Source organism: Salvelinus sp. IW2-2015, linkage group LG26 (assembly GCF_002910315.2).
Source record: "Salvelinus sp. IW2-2015 linkage group LG26, ASM291031v2, whole genome shotgun sequence".
NCBI classification, from domain to species: Eukaryota; Metazoa; Chordata; class Actinopteri; order Salmoniformes; family Salmonidae; genus Salvelinus; species Salvelinus sp. IW2-2015.
This window is the reverse complement of record NC_036866.1, coordinates 33,481,882-33,501,152: the sequence shown is the minus strand read 5'-3', so window position 1 is coordinate 33,501,152 and position 19,271 is coordinate 33,481,882. Positions and strand designations below refer to the sequence as shown.

The following is a 19,271-nucleotide window of genomic DNA, read 5'->3' as shown; positions in this document are numbered from 1 at the left end:
GGTAGCATAGGGTTTTTGCACTGAGAACCAAGATGTTTCTCACCATCGAGCTGTCGATGATGACAGCTGGTGAAACAGCCGAGGAGGTCCGGCCGTTCTTTCGCCTCGGGTGATTTAGAAGACCCCTCAAGGACCGAAGGGCGGTGGGGCCCGATGGACCTGAGCCGGCTGTAGTATCCATCGTGGATGATGAATGGGCCGGGTGTCTTTGGCAGCCTCACGGTCTGATGAGGGTGGGAGCTCTGAGGATCTGAACCCGAGGTAGAAGCCACCGGAGAAGGAGACAGAACAGAGGACCAAGGCTCAGGTACCTCCGGCTCAGGTACTTCCGGATCCGATCTCGAATCGGAAGCCCCTAAGGAAGAAGGCGCTGGAACCTCTGGATCCAGGGTGGCAAAGCCAGTTCTGGTCTGTGTTCAGTCCGGGCTTAACATCTCCAAGGAGGCACCCGTTGCCAGAGGAAGCTTTCTTCGACTTCCACGGCGCGTGACATATTTCCATGGCTGGTTGGTTGGGTCGAGAACAGAAACATCCCCTAAGTCCATTCTCCAGGGAAAGGGGAGACTTCTTCGGGGAGGGATCCCTGCAGAGTCCCGGCCATTCGGCTGTGGAGAGCCGACACGGCAGCAACTCTTCCACCAGACCAGAGCGGCGTCCGGCTACTGGGGTGGAAGGAACGCCATAATATCCTATGTCATGTTTAAATAGAGTGTTGTGAACATTGACTGAACATTGGCTAACGCTGACCAAAAGCTCAGTTTTAATGGATAAGAGTAGATACTCCTCAGTTCCACCATCCCTCTCAGCTCCTTATTATATCACAATAAGGCAATGCCAACAATAAAAAGCCCCATTGGCCAAAAATGCAGCCTACCACTCATGCCCTCCTCCTTGTTTGGCTCAAGTAATTTGTTTCCATCCAAACCTCCATACCTCTTCCTCCATGTGCGTCACAGAGAATGGGTTCTCTGGAAACTGGAAAAACAAAAGATTTTCAGTATATTAGTTGGTATATTTTTGTCAATAAATATGATTGTTTATCTTGGTAACCAAATTACATTGTCTCTCTCAATAGATTGGGCTACAAAGTGTCACTACCAAATGAAACAAGCAAATTATTTCCTATTTATAATTAATGGATCAAGAGAAGGACAATGACAACACTTGAATAGCACAGTTAAAAAGTAGTAATGGCGCAGAAGGAGATGGCYGCCGTCTTATGATCCAGTAACCAATTGTGCTTATGTGTATGTTTTTTCGCGTTATTTGTAACTTATTTTGTACATAATGTTTCTTASACCATGTCTTATGACCGAAAAGAGCTTCTTGATATCAGGGCAGCGATTACTCACCCCGTACTGGAGGAATTCTTCTTCTTAAACGAGTCGGACAGGAAGGTTTTACTCCAGACACCTGATAAGGCCCTCATYCCTGTCATTCGTAGGAGGAAAACATTTAGATATCGTGGACGAAGGTCCGGGTGCCATCCATCGCCGGGAGGGTAATCTACCTTTACCATCAGTCCTATTAGCCAATGTACAATCAATTGATAAAACAATTGACTAACTACGAGCACATATATCCTACTAACGGGACATTAAAAACTCTAATATCTTATGTTTCACCAAGTCGTGGCTGAAAGACAACATGATTAACATACAGCTGGCGGGTTGTAAGCTTTTCGGCAGGATAGAACAGTGGCCTCTGGTAAGACATGGGGCGGCGGCCTATGCATATTTGTAAACAACAGCTGGTGCACGAAATCTAAGGAAGTCTCAAGGTTTTGCTCACCTGAGGTAGAGTATCTCATGATAAGCTGTAGACCACACTATTTACCAAGAGAGTTTACATCTATATGWTTCGTAGCTGTCTATATACCACCGCAGACCGATGCTGGCACTAAGACCGCACTCAATAAGCTGAATATAGGCCAAAAGCTAACAGGAAAACGCTCATCCAGAAGCGGCGCTCCTAGTGGCCAGAGACTTTAATGCAGGGAAACTGAAATCTGTTTTACCTCATTTCTATCAGCATGTTAAATGTGCAACCAGAGGGAAAAAAAACTCTAGACCACCTTTACTCTACACACAGAGATGCGTATAAAGCTCTCCCTCGCCCTCCATTTGGCAAATCTGACTATAATTCTATCCTCCTGATTCCTGCTTACAAGCAGAAACTAAAGCAGGAAGCACCAGTGACTCGGTCAAGAAGAAAGTGGTCAGATGAAGCAGATGCTAAGCTACAGGACTGTTTTGCTATCACAGACTGGAACATGTTCCCAGGATTCTTCCGATGGCATTGAGGAGTACACCACATCAGTCACTGGCTTTATCAATAAGTGCATTGATGACGTCGTCCCCACAGTGACCGTACGTGCATACCCCAACCAGAAGCCATGGATTACAGACAACATCCGCACTGAGCTAATGGGTAGAGCTGCCTCTTTCAAGGAGTCAGACTCTAACCCGGAAGCTTATAAGAAATCCTGCTATACCCTCAGACAAACCATCAAACAGGCAAAGTGTCAATACAGGACTAAGATCWAATCGTACTACACCCGCTCCGACGCTTGTTTGATGTGGCAGGGCTTTCAAACTATTACAGACTACAAAGGGAAGCACAGCCACGAGCTGCCCAGTGACACGAACCTACCAGATGAGCTAAATCACTTCTATGCTCCCTTCGAGGCAAGTAACACTGAAACATGCATGAGAGCACCAGCTGTTCCAGACGACTGTGGGATCACGCTCTCCGTAGCCGATGTGAGTAAGACCTTTAAACAGGTCAACACTCACAATGCCGCAGGGCCATATGGATTACCAGGACGTGTACTCCGAGCATGTGCAGACCAACTGGCAAGTGTCTTCACTGACATTTTCAACCTGTCCCTGACTGAGTCTGTAAAACCAACATGTTTAAAACAGACCATCTTAGTCCCTGTGCCCAAGAACACTAAGGTAACCTGCCTAAATAACTACCGACCCGTAGCACTCATGTCTGTAGCCATGAAGTGCTTTGAAAGGTTGGTAATGGCTCACATCAACACCATTATGCCAGGAGCCCTAGACCCACCCGGATTTGCATACCACCCCAACAGATCCACAGATGATGCAATCTCTATTGCACTCCACACTGCCCTTTCTCACCTAGACAAAATGAACACCTATGTGAGAATTTTATTCATTAACTACAGCTCAGCGTTCAACACCATAGTGCCCTCAAAGCTCATCAATAAGCTAAGGACCCTGCAACTGGATCCTGGACTTTCTGACGGGCCGCCCCCAGGTGGTTAGTGTAGGGAACAACACATCGGCCACGCTGATCCTCAACACGGGGGCCCCTCAGGGGTGCGTGTTCAGTCCCCTCCTGTACTCCCTGTTCACTCATGACTGCATGGCCAAAAACACCTTCATCAAGTTTGCCGATGTCACAACTGTTCAACGACAACGATGAGACAGCCTATAGGGAGGAGGTCAGAGACCTGGTCGTGTGGTGCCAGGACAACAACCTCTCCCTCAATGTGATCAAGACAAAGTAGATGATTGTGGACTACAGGAAAAAAGGGCCGAGCATGCCCCCATTCTCATCGTCGGGGCTGTAGGGGAGCAAGTTGAGAGCTTCAAGTTCCTTGGCCAACAAACTATCATGGTCCAAACACACTAAGACAGTTGTGAAGAGGGCACGACAAAGCCTATTCCCCTCAGGAGACTGAAAAGATTTGGCATGGGTCCTCAGATCCTCAAAAGGTTCTACAGCTGCACCATCGACAGCATCCTGACTGGTTGCATCACTGCCTGATATGGCAACTGCTCGGCCTCCGACCGCAAGGCACTACAGAGGGTAGTGCGTACGGCCCAGTACATCACTGTGGCCAAACTTCCTGCCATCCAGGACCTCTATATCAGGCGGTGTCAGAGGAAGGCCCTAAAAATTGTCAAAGACTCCAGCCACCCTAGTCATAGACTGTTCTCTCTGCTACCGCACGGCAAGCGGTACGGGAGCGTCAGTCGAGGTCCAAAAGACTTCTTAGCAGCTTCCACCCCCAAGCCATAAGACTGAACAGCTAATCAAAGGGCTTCCCATACCCCTCTTTTACACTGCTGCTACTCTCTGTTTTTAATCTATGAATAGTTACTTTAACTAACCGGTGCCGCCGACCATTGACTCTGTACCGTACCCCCTGTATATAGCCTCGCTTGTTATTTTACTGCTGCTGTTTAATTATTTGTCACTTTTATTTTCTATTTAGACATTTTAAATCTATTTTTTACTTAACACTTTTTTCTTAAAGCATTGTTGGTTAAGGGTTTGTCAGTAAGCATTTCACTGTAAGGTGTACACCTGTTGTATTCGGCGCATGTGACAAATACAATTTCATTTGATTTGATTTGAATGGACACCAGCAAGAGTAGATGTTGTGATGGTAACAACTAATGGGGGTCCAAATAAACATCAAACCATTTACTTGGTTTTAAACAACGTTGTGCATAACTAACCATGTTCCAAATGCATTGAACTCCACTAAGACAAGTCTAGTCATGATGTGGGGGATAAGTAGTGTCCATCTCTAGGTGAGTTATGACATGTCAATCTATCATCAGCTTCTCCACTTGAAGCAGCACCTGGGCTGCATGTTTCCTTTGGTATGGGCTGCCTTGCCTTCAGTTAAATTCCATGCAATGTGACATTTCATTTACCTTTTTCGCTATGACTGGAAAATATGTAAGCTATTGCTTTTCCTAACATTTGACTATTATGATGAATATGAGTTAAACTTAGAATAGATAAGGATTTCCCTCTGTGTCTTGGCTTGGACTGTTTTCCATCGAGGGATGAGTCTGTCACTGGATACTTGGTCCACATGTGAGTGTGTGTGCTGTGTGTTATGTTGCTTGCTCTGAAGTTTCTGAAAGAATGGGATGAACTTAAAGGGGACCCAGTGAGAAAGTGGGTGGGACATTATTCAGAAGGAATGCTGAACCACTCAACTGCAAGGAAAGGGCAGTCATAGGTGTTTTTCAGGGGTGGGAAAACATTATAGAATGTGAGGCAAACTGCCATTTGCAGTTTGCCTTCAAAATAAAGGTCCCCAATTGATAATGATTAAAACGAATACAAATAGTGGAATCATGCCATATTTTGACTAGATAATGCTAAACAAGTTCGGAATGTTGTTAAATAAATTCAACAAATTTCAAAAATGTGTTAATTTTATCTGTTGATAAAAATCTGTTGAAATCACACATGTATTAGACTTTATAATTGCATTGGGGGCATACTTACAGTGCCTTCAGAAAGTATTCACACCCCTTGACTTTTTACATATTTTGTTGTGTTACAGCTGGAATTGTTAAATGGATTACACTGAGATTTGTGTCACTGGCATACACACAATACCCCATAATGTCAAAATGGAATTATGTTTTTAGAAATCTTTATGAATGAATGAAAAATGAAAAGCTGAATGTCTTGTGTCAGTAAGTATTATTCCCCTTTGTTACGGCATGCCTAAATACATTCAGGAGTTAATATCTGCTTAAGAAGTCACATAATAAGTTGCATGGACTCACTCTGTGTGCAATATTAGTGTTTAACATGATTTTGGAGCAACTACCTAATCTCTGTACCCCACACATACAAGGTCCCTCAGTCGAGCAGTGTTGATGCAAACGTAGCTAAGATGGGGTGAGGCCTGTTTCACAATAAAGAGCTAATCTGCCTTTTTAACATAACTATCAACAAGGCAGGTCCTACAGGCACTAGTTTTGTCGAACCAGGAGTACTGTCCAGTCTTGTGTTCAGGTGCCATAGAGGGACAGGCTGCCCAGAACAGGGCAGCACGGCTGGCCCTTAAATGTACACAGAGAGCTAACATTAATAATATGCATGTCTAACTCTCCTGGCTCAAAGGAAAGGAGAGATTGACCTCATCACTACTTTTTTTTGTAAGAAGTATTGACATGTTGAATGCAGTTGTGCTGTCTGTTTAAACTACTATCACACAGCTCAGACACCCATGCATACCACCAGGGCTCTCTTCACAAAGTACTACATAGAGCCATGACTACATGGAACTATTCTACATCAAGTAACTAATGGAAGCAGTAAAATCTGATTTAAAAAACAGATGAAAATACACCTTATGAAACAGCGGGGACTGTGAAAAGGCACATAGGCATAGACACATGCATGCACACACACACACACACACATGATATCATACGCACTATACACACAAGCACACATGGATTTTGTGTTGTAGGTATGTGGTAGTACAGTAGTGGCCCGAGGGCACTAACTGCTGTGAAATCTGTTGTGAAATGTATTGTAATGATTTTTAAATTGTATGTGGGGCGGCAGGGTAGCCTAGTGGTTAGAGCGTTGGACTAGCAACCGAAAAGTTGCAAGATCGAATCCCTGAGCTGACAAGGTAAAAATCTGTCTTTCTACCCCTGAACAAGGCAGTTAACCCACTGCCATTGAAAATAAGAATTTGTTCTTAACTGACTTGCCCAGTTATATAAAGAAAATATATATAACTGCCTTAATTTTGATAGACCCCAGGAAGAGTAGCTGCTGCCTTGGAATAATAAATACAAATACAACTCAGTTGCCAGAGAGGAAAGAAACCGCTCAGGGACTTCACCATGAGGCCAGTGGTGATTTTAAAACAGTTACAGTRTTTAATGGCTGTGCTATGAGAAAATTGATGATGGATCAACAACATTGTAGTTACTCAACAATACTAACTTAAATGACAAGGTGAAAAGAAGGAAGCCTTTACAGAAAAAAAATATTCCAAAACATGCACTAAAGTAAAACTGCAAAAAAGGTGGCAAATAAATGTAATTTATATCCTGAATTCAAAGCATTATGTTTGAGGCAAATCCAACACATTACTGAATACCACTCTTCATATTTTCAAGCATGGTGGTGGCTGCTTCATGTTATGGGTATGCTCGTCATCGGCAAGGAATAGAGAGCTTTGTAGGATAAAAATAAATGGAATAGAGCTAAACACAAGTCCTAATGGAAAACCTAGTTCAGCCTGCTTTCCAACAGACAATGGGAAACAAATTCACCTTTCAGACAGGACAATAACCTAAAACATGAGGCGAAATATACACTGGAGGTGCTTACCAAGAGGACATTGAATGTTTCTGAGTGGCCTAGTTACAGTTTACTTAAATTGGCTTGAGGATCTAAGGCAAGACTTGAAAATGGCTTTCTAGCAATGATCAACAACGAACTTGACAGAGCTTGAATCATTTTTTAAAGAATAATGTGCAAATATTATACAATCCAGGTGTGCAAAGCTCTTGCTGTAATCGCTACCAAAGGGATGTGATTTGTAAATGAGCCATTTTATTTTCAATAAACTAACCTTTCTAAAAACATGTTTTCTCCATCCTCATGTAACACAAAAATGTGGAATACGTTGAGGGTTATGAATACTTTATGAAGGCACTGTATAGCCTAACCTATGGATTGTGCACCCATGAAATGCTAATATTTGTGTAAACTCTACACAGTTGTGTTCTGCTGATACCCCATTTCATGAGTGCACAATCAATAGGTTAGGCTGTACAGTGCATATAAGTACGCACCCAATGCAATTCTAAAGTATAATACATCCACAGTGAGATGAACAGATTTTTACTTTTTTTGTGTCAATTTAACTAATTATTGTATTTTATTGAATTTATATAACAACATTCCGACTTTGTTAAGTATTATCTAGTCCAAACATGGCATGATTCCACTATTTCAATGGGGACTTTTATTTTGAAAGCAAACCGGAAATTACACTGTTGTTGCTAATCTTTATTCTGGCTAGCTTCACATGGGTCTCAGGTAGCACTGTGTGCAGTAGCTTTGTTAACATTTTCTGACCGCTGTGCCTTGACGTTACTGGAGATAGATTTAAAAACAATGCACTGTAGTTTGAATAGTCACTGAGATTCCTTGATGTTCACCCAAACCCGTTCTCTTCGTTTAACCCGGATAACATTATTTCAGGTGTTACATTTGAGCAACTTTATCCAAAAGCGTCTGTCTCTCTACTTCTGTCGGAGACTGTCCTCATCATCACACCAGCTTGAGGGACCTTTGGCAGCAAGAAGAAATTACTCTGGAAACCATAACATGCCCAAAAAGGACAAAACGGTAGGGCTGTGCTAAAACAATGTCCGTGTAGTACAACCTCCGCCCATTATAGTACCCTGCCCAGAATTTAGATACYATTACTAACCGGCTACCACCTGCGGTACTCAAACCTGCACCTTAGAGAGTGTTACCCTATGTGCATAGTCATTGAACACTGGACACTTTAATAATGTCTACATAATGTTTTACCCACTTCACATGTATATACTGTATTGTAAAAGCCACTTTATGCTTGATCTGGAAATGTGGTCGGAGACTTCCTATGGAGGTYGTGACGCAATTACGAAGCCTCTGGGGCATGCAGAGGCCAAATCAAACTCTGTTCCGTTTTAAAATGTTGTAACATTGCGGATGTCTCTGTATAGCTCCGCATTGACATGCTCCGCATTGACATGCTTGGTTGACAGTAGGTGGGGTGGTATGTGCTGTATACAAACTAACTTCCTTCACAATAGCTCTGCTCCACTAAGCTTTGAAAGCCTTAAAGTCTGCGGAGGCTGCATTGCAATAAATGCTGTACGGCCACGTCAATTACAGATTGACCACGAAGAGCCTTTAAGGCTCATCCTATATAACTACTGCTGTAGGCTACACACCGTTTCTATTCATATACTGGCCAGCAGCATACCGCCCTGCATCCCACTGCTGGCTTTCTTCTGAAGTTAAGCAGGGTTGGTTCTGGATGGAAGACCAGATGCTGCTGGAAGTAGTGATGGAGGGCCAGTAGGAGGCACCATTTCCTCTGGTCTATTATTTTTTATCCCAATGCCCCAGGGCAGTGATTGGGGACATTGCCCTGTGTAAGGTTCCGTCTTTCGGATGGGACGTTAAACGGATGTCCTGACTCTCTGTGGTCACTAAAGATCCAATGGCACTTATTGTAAGAGTAGGGGTGTTAACCCCGGTGTCCTGGCTAAATTCCCAATCTGGCCCTCATACCATCACAGTCACATAATCATCCCCAATTTACAATTGGCTCATTCATCCCCCCTGTCCCCTGTARCTATTCCCCAGGTTGTTGCTGTAAATGAGAATGTGTTCTCAGTCAATTTACCTGGTAAAATAAGGGTAAAATAAATAATATCTATACTGTAGCGACCCAGGTTTATAAGGGCGGTTATCGACTCAGTCAATGGTGGTTCGGGCCAGAAGTTTGTGGGTTCAAGTCGCGCTCCCTGCCTGTTTCATTACATTGGTGTCGGAAGTGATTGGACCTCACATTGACTACAGTGTGTGTGCTTGACCGGTGAGCGCCTGCGTTCGTGTAATGGCCRAGCCCAATATTCTTTTAATGCTTACTTTTCCCTCATGTTGAAATTAGCAAGCAGGCAGGCTAGATAGTGCTGTTAGTTATTCGGTAGCTTGAAACTGTAGTGAATTCCGATTGGTCAATAGCAACGTGATGTCACGGAGTATTTGCATAAAGTTCAGTTTTCCCCAATATTGGTCCCACCCTGTTCACGTCCCTCACGTTTCTTTGTTTCATCGCCCCAAATGTGCTATGTGGATCTCTTGTGTATGACTGCGTCTGAGGTCTAGCGCAAGGAAGCGCTCCCTGCCTGTTTATTTACAATACACACCATCATATACATATATATTTATATTCCGTAGTCTGACATTGCTTGTTCTAATATTTCTATATTTCTTAATTCCTATATTTTTGGGATTTGCGTGTATTGTTTTATATTGTTAGGTATTACTGCACTGTTGGAGATAGGAACATAAGCATTTCGCTACACCTGCTATAACACYTGCAAAATATGTGTACATGACTAATAAGAATTTGTTCTTAACTGACTTGCCTAGTTAAATAAAGGTTACATTTACATTTTTAAAATGTAATTACAATTTTGATTTGTGTAGCTTTGCTTGCCAGTCCAGAAGTCCAGATAGGACATATGAAAGAAAGATCATTGCTCAACGTTGTTTCCAACGGCTCTGCTAAAAACCACAGCTCCAAATTCACTCCATTCATAAATATTACAAGTTAACCAACACCCATCWATTTTGTGACTAGCTGGACCTACCATTTGGTTTTGAAGTATTGAAACCAAACCATATGATTTTAATGAAAAGTATTTTAATAAACCAAATGAAAAGAAGCACTCATCATTTCAAATAGGCTACATGTCTTATCAAACAGAATATACACACTCTAAATAGGTCAGGAGCCAGACAGGGAGCCTAATAAGGACAATTAATTACTTAGGCCATATTATTTCAATYATTTCAAGGCTATAGCCTACAAAGAAATACATTGTGGAGCATTTGTGAGTGTGACATACTAGGCTGACAGAGACATTAAGCACTCAGCATTTAAACAACATTTAGTTGTATTAAATCATTATGGTCTATAAATTGTGCATATAGACTGTGATTTACTTAGAATTAAATGAAAAATGCCTTATTAGGCTCAGTGTTTTTTAATTCATTTTTGGAAACACGAGTTTGGGCAAAATCTGTGACTTCAGGCTCATGCGATGGTGCCTGGCCAGCAGGCCAGCAGTGGAGAATATCCTCTCTGTGCTTGCAGATCCACTGGGGATGCTAAACACCCTTCGGCCACTCTTTCCAGGCTGGGCAGGGATGCGGAGTTGTTTTAGTTTTTTTTCGATAGGTAGGACTAAAGGTTTTTAGGCTAAATAACACTGTCAAAACGGAAAACTCGAAAGAGGTAATATGCCAGGCATGATGGCCTATTGTATAGATAATAGAACAAAAATTAACTAAACTTTTAAGAGATCAGATTTTTTTTATTTATAAATACTTTGACACACACAATAGCTACCCACTTTCTTCCTTTCTGTACACATAGTAAGTACAACATCATGCTTTCAGGATACATGTATTTTCAGATTCCACCATGATTATTTAGTTGTGGACACAACACCACYGCATTCCCTCTTGCTCTTGGTCCTCCTCATCTTTGTAAGTCACCTTGATTTTGCACCTGTGTGCTTTATCAGTTTCTTTATGAAAATATTTGGCGAACTCCATGACAGTAGCTAAAGCATGAGGCAGCACACAGGTAGACTACAAATGCATGCTGTGCAGGGCATGCCCTGAGCTTGTGAAGTGAGCACTACTTGGAGCGCTACTGGAGCGAAATTGGAGCGGGCAAGAAGTCMAACACCCCAGCCTTTGGGAAACTCGAAACCTGCTCAAGTTAAATTGGGCACGCTCCGCTCCTCGCTCCAGCTTCGCTCACATACTCTGCTTGGGGCATCTAAGCACTGAATGATGCCTGACAGGCAGTCTCCCAGACTGTGTGCCACCCCCAAGACTACAGCCAATCACATGCAAGCAACAACGCAGCTAACTTGGCTAGTCTTATGAGTGAGCAAGCTAGCTAGTTAGCTAGGTAGTCTTGTTAGCTAGCTATCTAGCTTATCTATGCTGGTTGTTAGCTTATGTAACAGTATAGCTTCCGTCCCTCTCCTCACCCCTACCTGGGCTTGAACCAGGGACCCTCTGCACACAGACAACAGTCACCCACRAAACATCGTTACCAATCGCGCCACAAAAGCAGCGGCCCTTGCAGAGCAAGGGGAACAACTACTTCAGGTCTCAGAGCGAGTGACGTCACTGATTGAAACGCTATTAGCGCGCACCGCCGCTAACTAGCTAGCTATCCATTTCACATCGGTTACACTTACATAACCAATGTGTATAATTGTAAACGATACTTTTATGGATAATATTAACATTTACAGAGTGGGTGAGCTCCATTCCTGACAGGCTGATCAGATTCAGTAGCAGCCTGAGAGGTTGATACAGTGCAGTCGGAAAGTATTCAGACGCCATCTCTTTTCTACATTTTGTTACATTACAGCCTTATTCTAAAATTGATTAAATATTTTTTCCACTCATCAATCTACACACAATAACCCATAATAACAAAGTGAAAACAGGTATTGATAAATGTTTGCAATGTATTAAAAATAAAAAACAGAAATACCTAATTTACATACATATTCATACACTTTGCTATGTTTGTACAACTTGAAAAGAGTCCACCTATGGTAAATTCAATTGATTGGACATGATTTGGAAAGGCACACACCTGTCTATATAAGGTCTCACAGTTGACGGTACATGTCAGAGCAAAAACCAAGCCTTGTTGAAGGAATTATCCATAGAGCTCCGAGACAGGATTGTGTTGAGGCACAGATTTGGGGAAGGGTACCAAAACATTTCTGCAGCATTGAAGGTCCCCAAGATCACAGTGGCCTCCATCATTCTTAAATGGAAGAAGTTTGGAACTACCAAGACTCTTCCTAGAGCTGAGCAATCGGGGGAGAAGGGCCTTGGTCAGGGAGGTGACCAAGAACCCGATTGTCACTCAGACAGAGTTCCAGAGTTCCTCTTTGGAGATGGGAGAACCTTTTAGAAGGACAATCATCTCTGCAGCACTCCACCAATCAGGCATTTATAGTACAGTCGTGGCCAAAAGTTTTGAGAAAGACACAAATAGGAATTTTCACAAAGTCTGCTGCCTCAGTTTGTATTATGGCAATTTGCATATACTCCAGAATGTTATGAAGAGTGATCAGATGAATTGCAATTAATTGCAAAGTCCCTCTTTGCCATGCAAAACTGAATCCCCAAAAAACAATTTCTACTGCATTTCAGCCCTGCCAAAAAAGGACCAGCTGACATCATGTCAGGGATTTCTCGTTAACACAGGTGTGAGTGTTGACGAGGACAAGGCTGGAGATCACTCTGTCATGCTGATTGAGTTCGAATAACAGACTGGAAGCTTCAAAAGGAGGGTGGTGCTTGGAATCATTGTTCTTCCTCTGTCAATCATGGTTACCTGCAAGGAAACACGTGCCGTCATCATTGCTTTGCACAAAAAGGGCTTCACAGGCAAGGATATTGCTGCCTGCAAGGAAACATGTGCCGTCATCATTGCTTTGCACAAAAAGGGCTTCACAGGCAAGGATATTGCTGCCAGTAAGATTGCACCTAAATCAACCATTTATCGGATCAACAGGAACTTCAAGGAGAGCGGTTCAATTGTTGTGAAGAAGGCTTCAGGGCGCCCAAGAAAATCCAGCAAGTGCCAGGACCGTCTCCTAAAGTTGATTCAGCTGCGGGATCGGGGCACCACCAGTACAGAGCTTGCTCAGGAATGGCAGCAGGCAGGTGTGAGTGCATCTGTATGCACAGTGAGGTGAAGACTTTTGGAGGATAGCCTGGTGTCAAGAAGGGCAGCAAAGAAGCCACTTCTCTCCAGGAAAAACATCAGGGACAGACTGATATTCTGCAAAAGGTACAGGGATTGGACTGCTGAGGACTGGGGTAAAGTCATTTTCTCTGATGAATCCCCTTTCCGATTGTTTGGGGCATCCGGGAAAAGCTTGTCCGGAGAAGACAAGGTGAGCGCTTCCATCAGTCCTGTGTCATGCCAACAGTAAAGCATCCTGAGACCATTCATGTGTGGGGTTGCTTCTCAGCCAAGGGAGTGGGCACACACTAAATTTTGCCTAAGAACACAGCCATGAATAAAGAATGCTACCAACACATCCTCCGAGAGCAACTTCTCCCAACCCTCCAGGAACAGTTTGGTGACGAACTGTGCCTTTTCCAGCATGATAGAGCACCTTGCCATAAGGCAAAAGTGATAACTAAGTGGCTCGGGGAACAAAACAGCGATATTTTGGGTCCATGGCCAGGAAACTCCCCAGACCTTAATCCCATTGAGAACTTGTGGTCAATCCTCAAGAGGTGGGTGGACAAACAAAAACACACAAATTCTGACAAACTCCAAGCATTGATTATGCAAGAATGGGCTGCCATCAGGATGTGGCCCAGAAGTTAATTGACAGCATGCCAGGGCAGATTGCAGAGGTTTTGAAAAAGAAGGGTCAACACTGCAAATATTGACACTTTGCATCAACTTCATGTAATTGTCAATAAAAGCCTTTGACACTTATGAAATACTTGTTACTATGGAATACTGAAGTATAATTACATCTGACATAAATATCTAAAGACACTGAAGCAGCAAACTTTGTGGAAATKAATATTTGTGTCATTTTCAAAACCTTTGGCCACGACTGTAGAGTGGCCAGACAGAATCCACTCCTCAGTAAAATGCGCGACAGCCCACTTGGAGTTTGCCAAAGGGCACCTAAAGGACTCAGAACATGAAGAACAAGATTCTCTGCTCTGATGAAACCAAGACTGAACTCTTTGGCCTGAATGCCAAGCGTCACATCTGGAGGAAACCTGGCACCATCCCTACGGTGAAGCATGGTGGTTGCAGAATCATGGATGTTTTTCAGTGGCAGGGACTGGGAGACTAGTCAGGATGAAGGGAATGATGAACGGAGGAAATTACAGAGAGATCCTTAATAAAAACCTGCTCAAGAGCGCTCAGGACCTCAGACTGGGGCGAAGGTTCACCTTCCAACAGGACAATGATCCTAAGCGCACAGCCAAAACAGTGCAGGAGTGGCTTCTGGAAAAGTCTCTGAATGTCCTTGAGTGGCCCAGCCAGAGCCTAGACTTGAACCCGATCAAACATCTCTGGAGAGACATGAAAATAGCTGTGCAGCGACACTCCCCTTCCAGCCTGACAGAGCGTGAGAGGATCTGCAGAGAAGATTGGGAGAACCACCCCAAATACAGGTGTGCCAAGCTTGTAGCGTCATACCCAAGAAGAGTTGAGGGTGTAATCGCTGCCAAAGGTGCTTCAACAAAGTACTGAGTAAAGGGTCTGAATACTTACATAAATGTAATATCATTTTTTTTGTATACATTTGCAAAAATGTATACAAAAAAAACCTGTTTTTGCTTTGTCATTATGGGGTATTGTGTGTAGATTGATGAGGGGAAAAAAATATTAAATCCATTTCAAATAAGGCTGTAACGTAAAAATGTGGAAAAAGTCAATGGGTCTGAATACTTTCTGAATGCACTGTAAATCAGGATTCTACCTTGTTGGCTGTTTCATAGGTTAAGCTCCTTGCAGAAAGATTAGCAAACAGTGCATTATGTAAATGATCAAGAGTTAATTCCTGGCAGGCTGATTTAGATTCAATAGCGGCCTCAGAGGCTGGCAAGTCAGGATGCTGCCTTGTAGGCTGTCTGCAAGGAGCCTTACAAATGAAACAGCCTACAAGGCAGCATCCTGATTGAATCTGATCAGCCTGCCAGGAATAGAGCTCACCCACTCTGGTTTATATGCATCAGCCTATAAAGCACTGACAGTTAATCTACCTGCAAGGAGCTTTACCTATAAAACAGCCTAAAGCATCTAGACATCAGCCTCTGAGGCTGAAATTTAATCTGATCAGCCTGTCAGGAATGAAGCTCACCCACTGTGAGTGTAAATATTATACACAAAACATGAAGTGTCACTTATAATTACACACATATCAGTTATGTAGGTTAACAACCATCATAGATAACAAGCTAGCTTGCTAGCTAGCTAACAAGACTACCTAGCTAGCTCACAAGACTAGCCAAGTTAGCTGCGTTGTTCCTTGCATGCGATTGGCTGTAGTCTTGGGGGCAGCAAGCAGACTGGGAGACAGGGTTGTCTGTCAGGCATCGTTCAGGGCTTAAATACCCTGCGTTGTAATCAACCTGTGGCTGCTTGATGAAGTGGTTCTCATACATCTGAAGAAATTAATAGATGATTCGTGGTACTTTTATTGTTTTGTGATCTCAACAAAACAATTTTTGTTATGTAGTGATCACGAGATAAATTACATAATGAGAACCATTTTTTATCTTATTTATATGTCCTCTCTGGAGAGGTTTGGTTAAGCTAATTGAGTCAAATGAACTTTCATGCAGACCAATGGCTACTTACTACTGTACTGTAAACATTTTGTGTCTCTCTCTTCCTCAGAATAAAACTGTAGGCCTACAGAAGCCGTTGGAGAAACCTTCACCTTCTGGGCCAGTAGCTCGAAACAAGAACGGAGTGGTGACAATTTCAGTGCACGCGAAGCCTGGATCTAAACAGAACGCAATTACAGGTGCACTCTTTTTGTATGCCGAAAAATGATGGCAATAGAAACTCAACTATGAGACTAATTGAGGGCTAGCCCCATATTTGTGTGCTCACATTATTTGTGTATTTTTTGTGTGTAATACATTTAACGTAGCTAGGCTATGTCATTTTTTTAAACCAAAATTATCTTTCCCAGATGTGTCTATAGAGGCAGTAGGTGTCGCTATTGCCGCACCGCCAACAGATGGGGAGGCCAATGCGGAGCTTGTGCGGTATCTCTCCAAGGTGCTGGAGTTGAAGAGAAGTGAAGTCGTTTTGGACAAGGTTTGTTTATATAGCCTACTGTGTTGCCCATAACAGAACAGTTTTCAATTTAAACTAAAATGCTGCATCATGTCCTTATGTCTCTCTGCAGGGCTCCAGATCCAGAGAGAAGATTATTAAAGTGACTGGGTCACTAACCCCGGAGCAGGTGTTGGACAGGTTAAAGCAAGAGGCTTCTGGATGACATCATGGAGGACATTGTATTCCTGGTTCTATGCACCTTTACAGTATTGGTTGATTTTAAGACATCTATGGAAAACAGCTCAGATAAAACAAGATAGTAGCTATGTGTTTGCATCAGCTGATACATACACCAATAAATACACAATATGTGACATGCCCTATATGGAAGCATTCTACAATTATTTTAAATGTATAGGGGTCTGAAWTGATTCCCAAAATGTTGAAGGAACCCTTGTTTACGGAGGCCATCCTCTCTCTTTTCTCATCATCTTTTGCACTATGATAGTTAAAATAAAATATATGAATCACAATGAGTCTTGCCTTACACGGAACCCAAACCGGCTGCGCATGTGCGCCATCGTGCATACATTTATTTTGTCCCCTGTTGTGGAAAATTGCAAGATTATGTTATAATGCTTGTATTACATTATAATGGTTGTTTTATTTGACAGAATAGAGTAGTCTGTTAACTATTGTGTGTGTGTTCCACTGAGGATGGGCCTCTATGAGATAGCACTGACAGAGGAGATTTACGATGTCTTTGGGTGATAAAACCTAAAGAGCATTCCAGATTGGATGAGGTAATGGTTCTGTGCTATGAAGTACCAGGAACGAGATTAGAACCTCGTCTTATGGACCAAACTGAGCGATAATTTATAGTGAATGTTATCTGGCTAAGGGATACTCCTTTCTCAATTATAAAGGCCCTTTGTGAAGATTTCCTAAGATCTGTGGTTCGTCATGTAGGTTGAGAGGGGTGTTGGCTATAAAAGATCTTTGTAATTTTCTGTAGTCACTTCCAATGGTTCATTAGAAATGGTGCATCATTGAAAGTCAAATTGCTATTGCAATGCTCTTATTATTAAAGATGTAGTTTAAGTATAACTCTGACTGGTGTGTGAAGTTTGTAACTCGCCTCATCTGGTAAAGCAGAAATATGCCACCACACCCCCCACACCAAACATGATCACGACACGCAGGTTAAAATATCAAAACAAACTGAACCAATTACATTAATTTGGGGACAGGTCGAAAAGCATTAAACACGTATGGCAATTTAGCTAGTTAGCTTGCACTTTCTAGCTAATTTATCCTATTTAGCAAGCTTGCTGTTGCTAGCTAATTTGTCCTGGGATATAAACATTGAGTTGTTATTTTACCTGAAATGCACAAGTTCCTCAACTCTGACAATTAATCCACACATAAAACGGCCAACAGAATCGTTTCTAGTCATCTCTCCTCCTTCCAGGCTTTTTCATCTTTGAACTTATATGGTGATCGGCATCTAAACTTTCATAGTATTGTAACGACCCTGGATTTATAAGCGCGGATATCGACTCTGCCGCAAGAGCATGCTTTTGCGGCACAGCCCATAGCGCGCTGGACCTCGGGCTAGAAGGTCGAGGGTTCGAGACCTGCTCCCTGCTGTTTCATTACAGTATTACCACAACGACCGGCAACACAGTTCGTCTTTCAATCCCCCACGTGGTATAACCAATGAGGAGATGGCACGTGGGTACCTGCTTCTATAAACCAATGAGGAGATGGGAAAGGCAGGACTTTCAGCGCGACCTGCGTCACAAATAGAAAGGAGTTCTATTTTAGCCCTTGGCATCGCAGACGCTCGTTGGCGCGCGTGAGCAGTGTGGGTGCAATAATTGAATAACATGGATTTCAAAATTTATTTTGCCACGCTCGCGCACGCGAGGTGTGGTCAGCATGTCAGGTGTGGTTACTTATTTGATTGCTATTGATGTATCATGTTCATACTGAAATCTTAAGTTCCCACCTTTTCAGCCCATCTACCTTCAGCGCAAGAGATAGCTCACGGTATGTAGAAATGGCGCTGGAATGTAAACCGTCCGTTTTACGGGCTCCTGTGCAATTCTGCTATTTTGTGTGTTTTTTGCCACTGATCTTAACTTTCTTTGTACATAATGTTTTTGCCACCATTTCCTATGACCTAAAATAGCTTCTGGACATCAGAACAGTGATCACTAACCTCGATTTGGATGAAGATTTCTACTTCAATCAGTCGGCGGCGCAGGACATACTACCCACCCCGGACCAGGCCCTAATCCTGACACTCGGAAGAGGAAGAGAAAGAGATATAGAGGCCGATGTGCAGGTACCCTGATGAAACTATGGCGGCGAGTTAATAATCCACCTCTACCCTCTGTTCTATTGGCGAATGTACAATCACTGGAGAACAAACTGGATGAGCTCCGTTCGAGACGCCTATCAACAGGACCTGAAGAACTGTAATATCCTATGTTTATTGTTAACTTGGCTGAACAAGGACGTGGATAATATTCTAGCTTGTTTTTCTCTATGCATCGGCAGACAGAACGGCAGCGTCAGGTAAGCTCAAAGGGGGTGGTGGTGTGTGTCACTTTGTTAACAACAGCTGGTGGGCGATCTCAAATATTAAGGAAGCCTCAAGGTTCTGCTTGCCTGAGTTAGAATACCTCATGATAAGCTGATGACCATATTATTTACCAAGATATTTCATCTATATTTTTCGTAGCTGTCTATTTACCACCACAAACTGATGCTGGCACTAAGACCGCACTCAATGAGCTGTATAGAGCCATATGCAAACAGGAAAATGCTCATCCAGAGGCGGCGT

The 19,271-nt window shown here is 42.9% G+C and overlaps 1 protein-coding gene across 1 annotated transcript; it reads left to right on the top strand.

The window, feature by feature from the left end:
• Nucleotides 1-7,820: 7,820 nt before the first annotated feature.
• Nucleotides 7,821-17,268, top strand: lg26h15orf40 (linkage group 26 C15orf40 homolog). Its single transcript, XM_023970678.3, has 4 exons — nucleotides 7,821-8,166; nucleotides 16,031-16,160; nucleotides 16,332-16,459; nucleotides 16,551-17,268. Exons 1-4 carry the CDS (start codon nucleotides 7,969-7,971, stop codon nucleotides 16,641-16,643), a joined length of 549 nt encoding a protein of 182 aa, XP_023826446.1. The 5' UTR covers nucleotides 7,821-7,968; the 3' UTR covers nucleotides 16,644-17,268.
• Nucleotides 17,269-19,271: the final 2,003 nt, after the last annotated feature.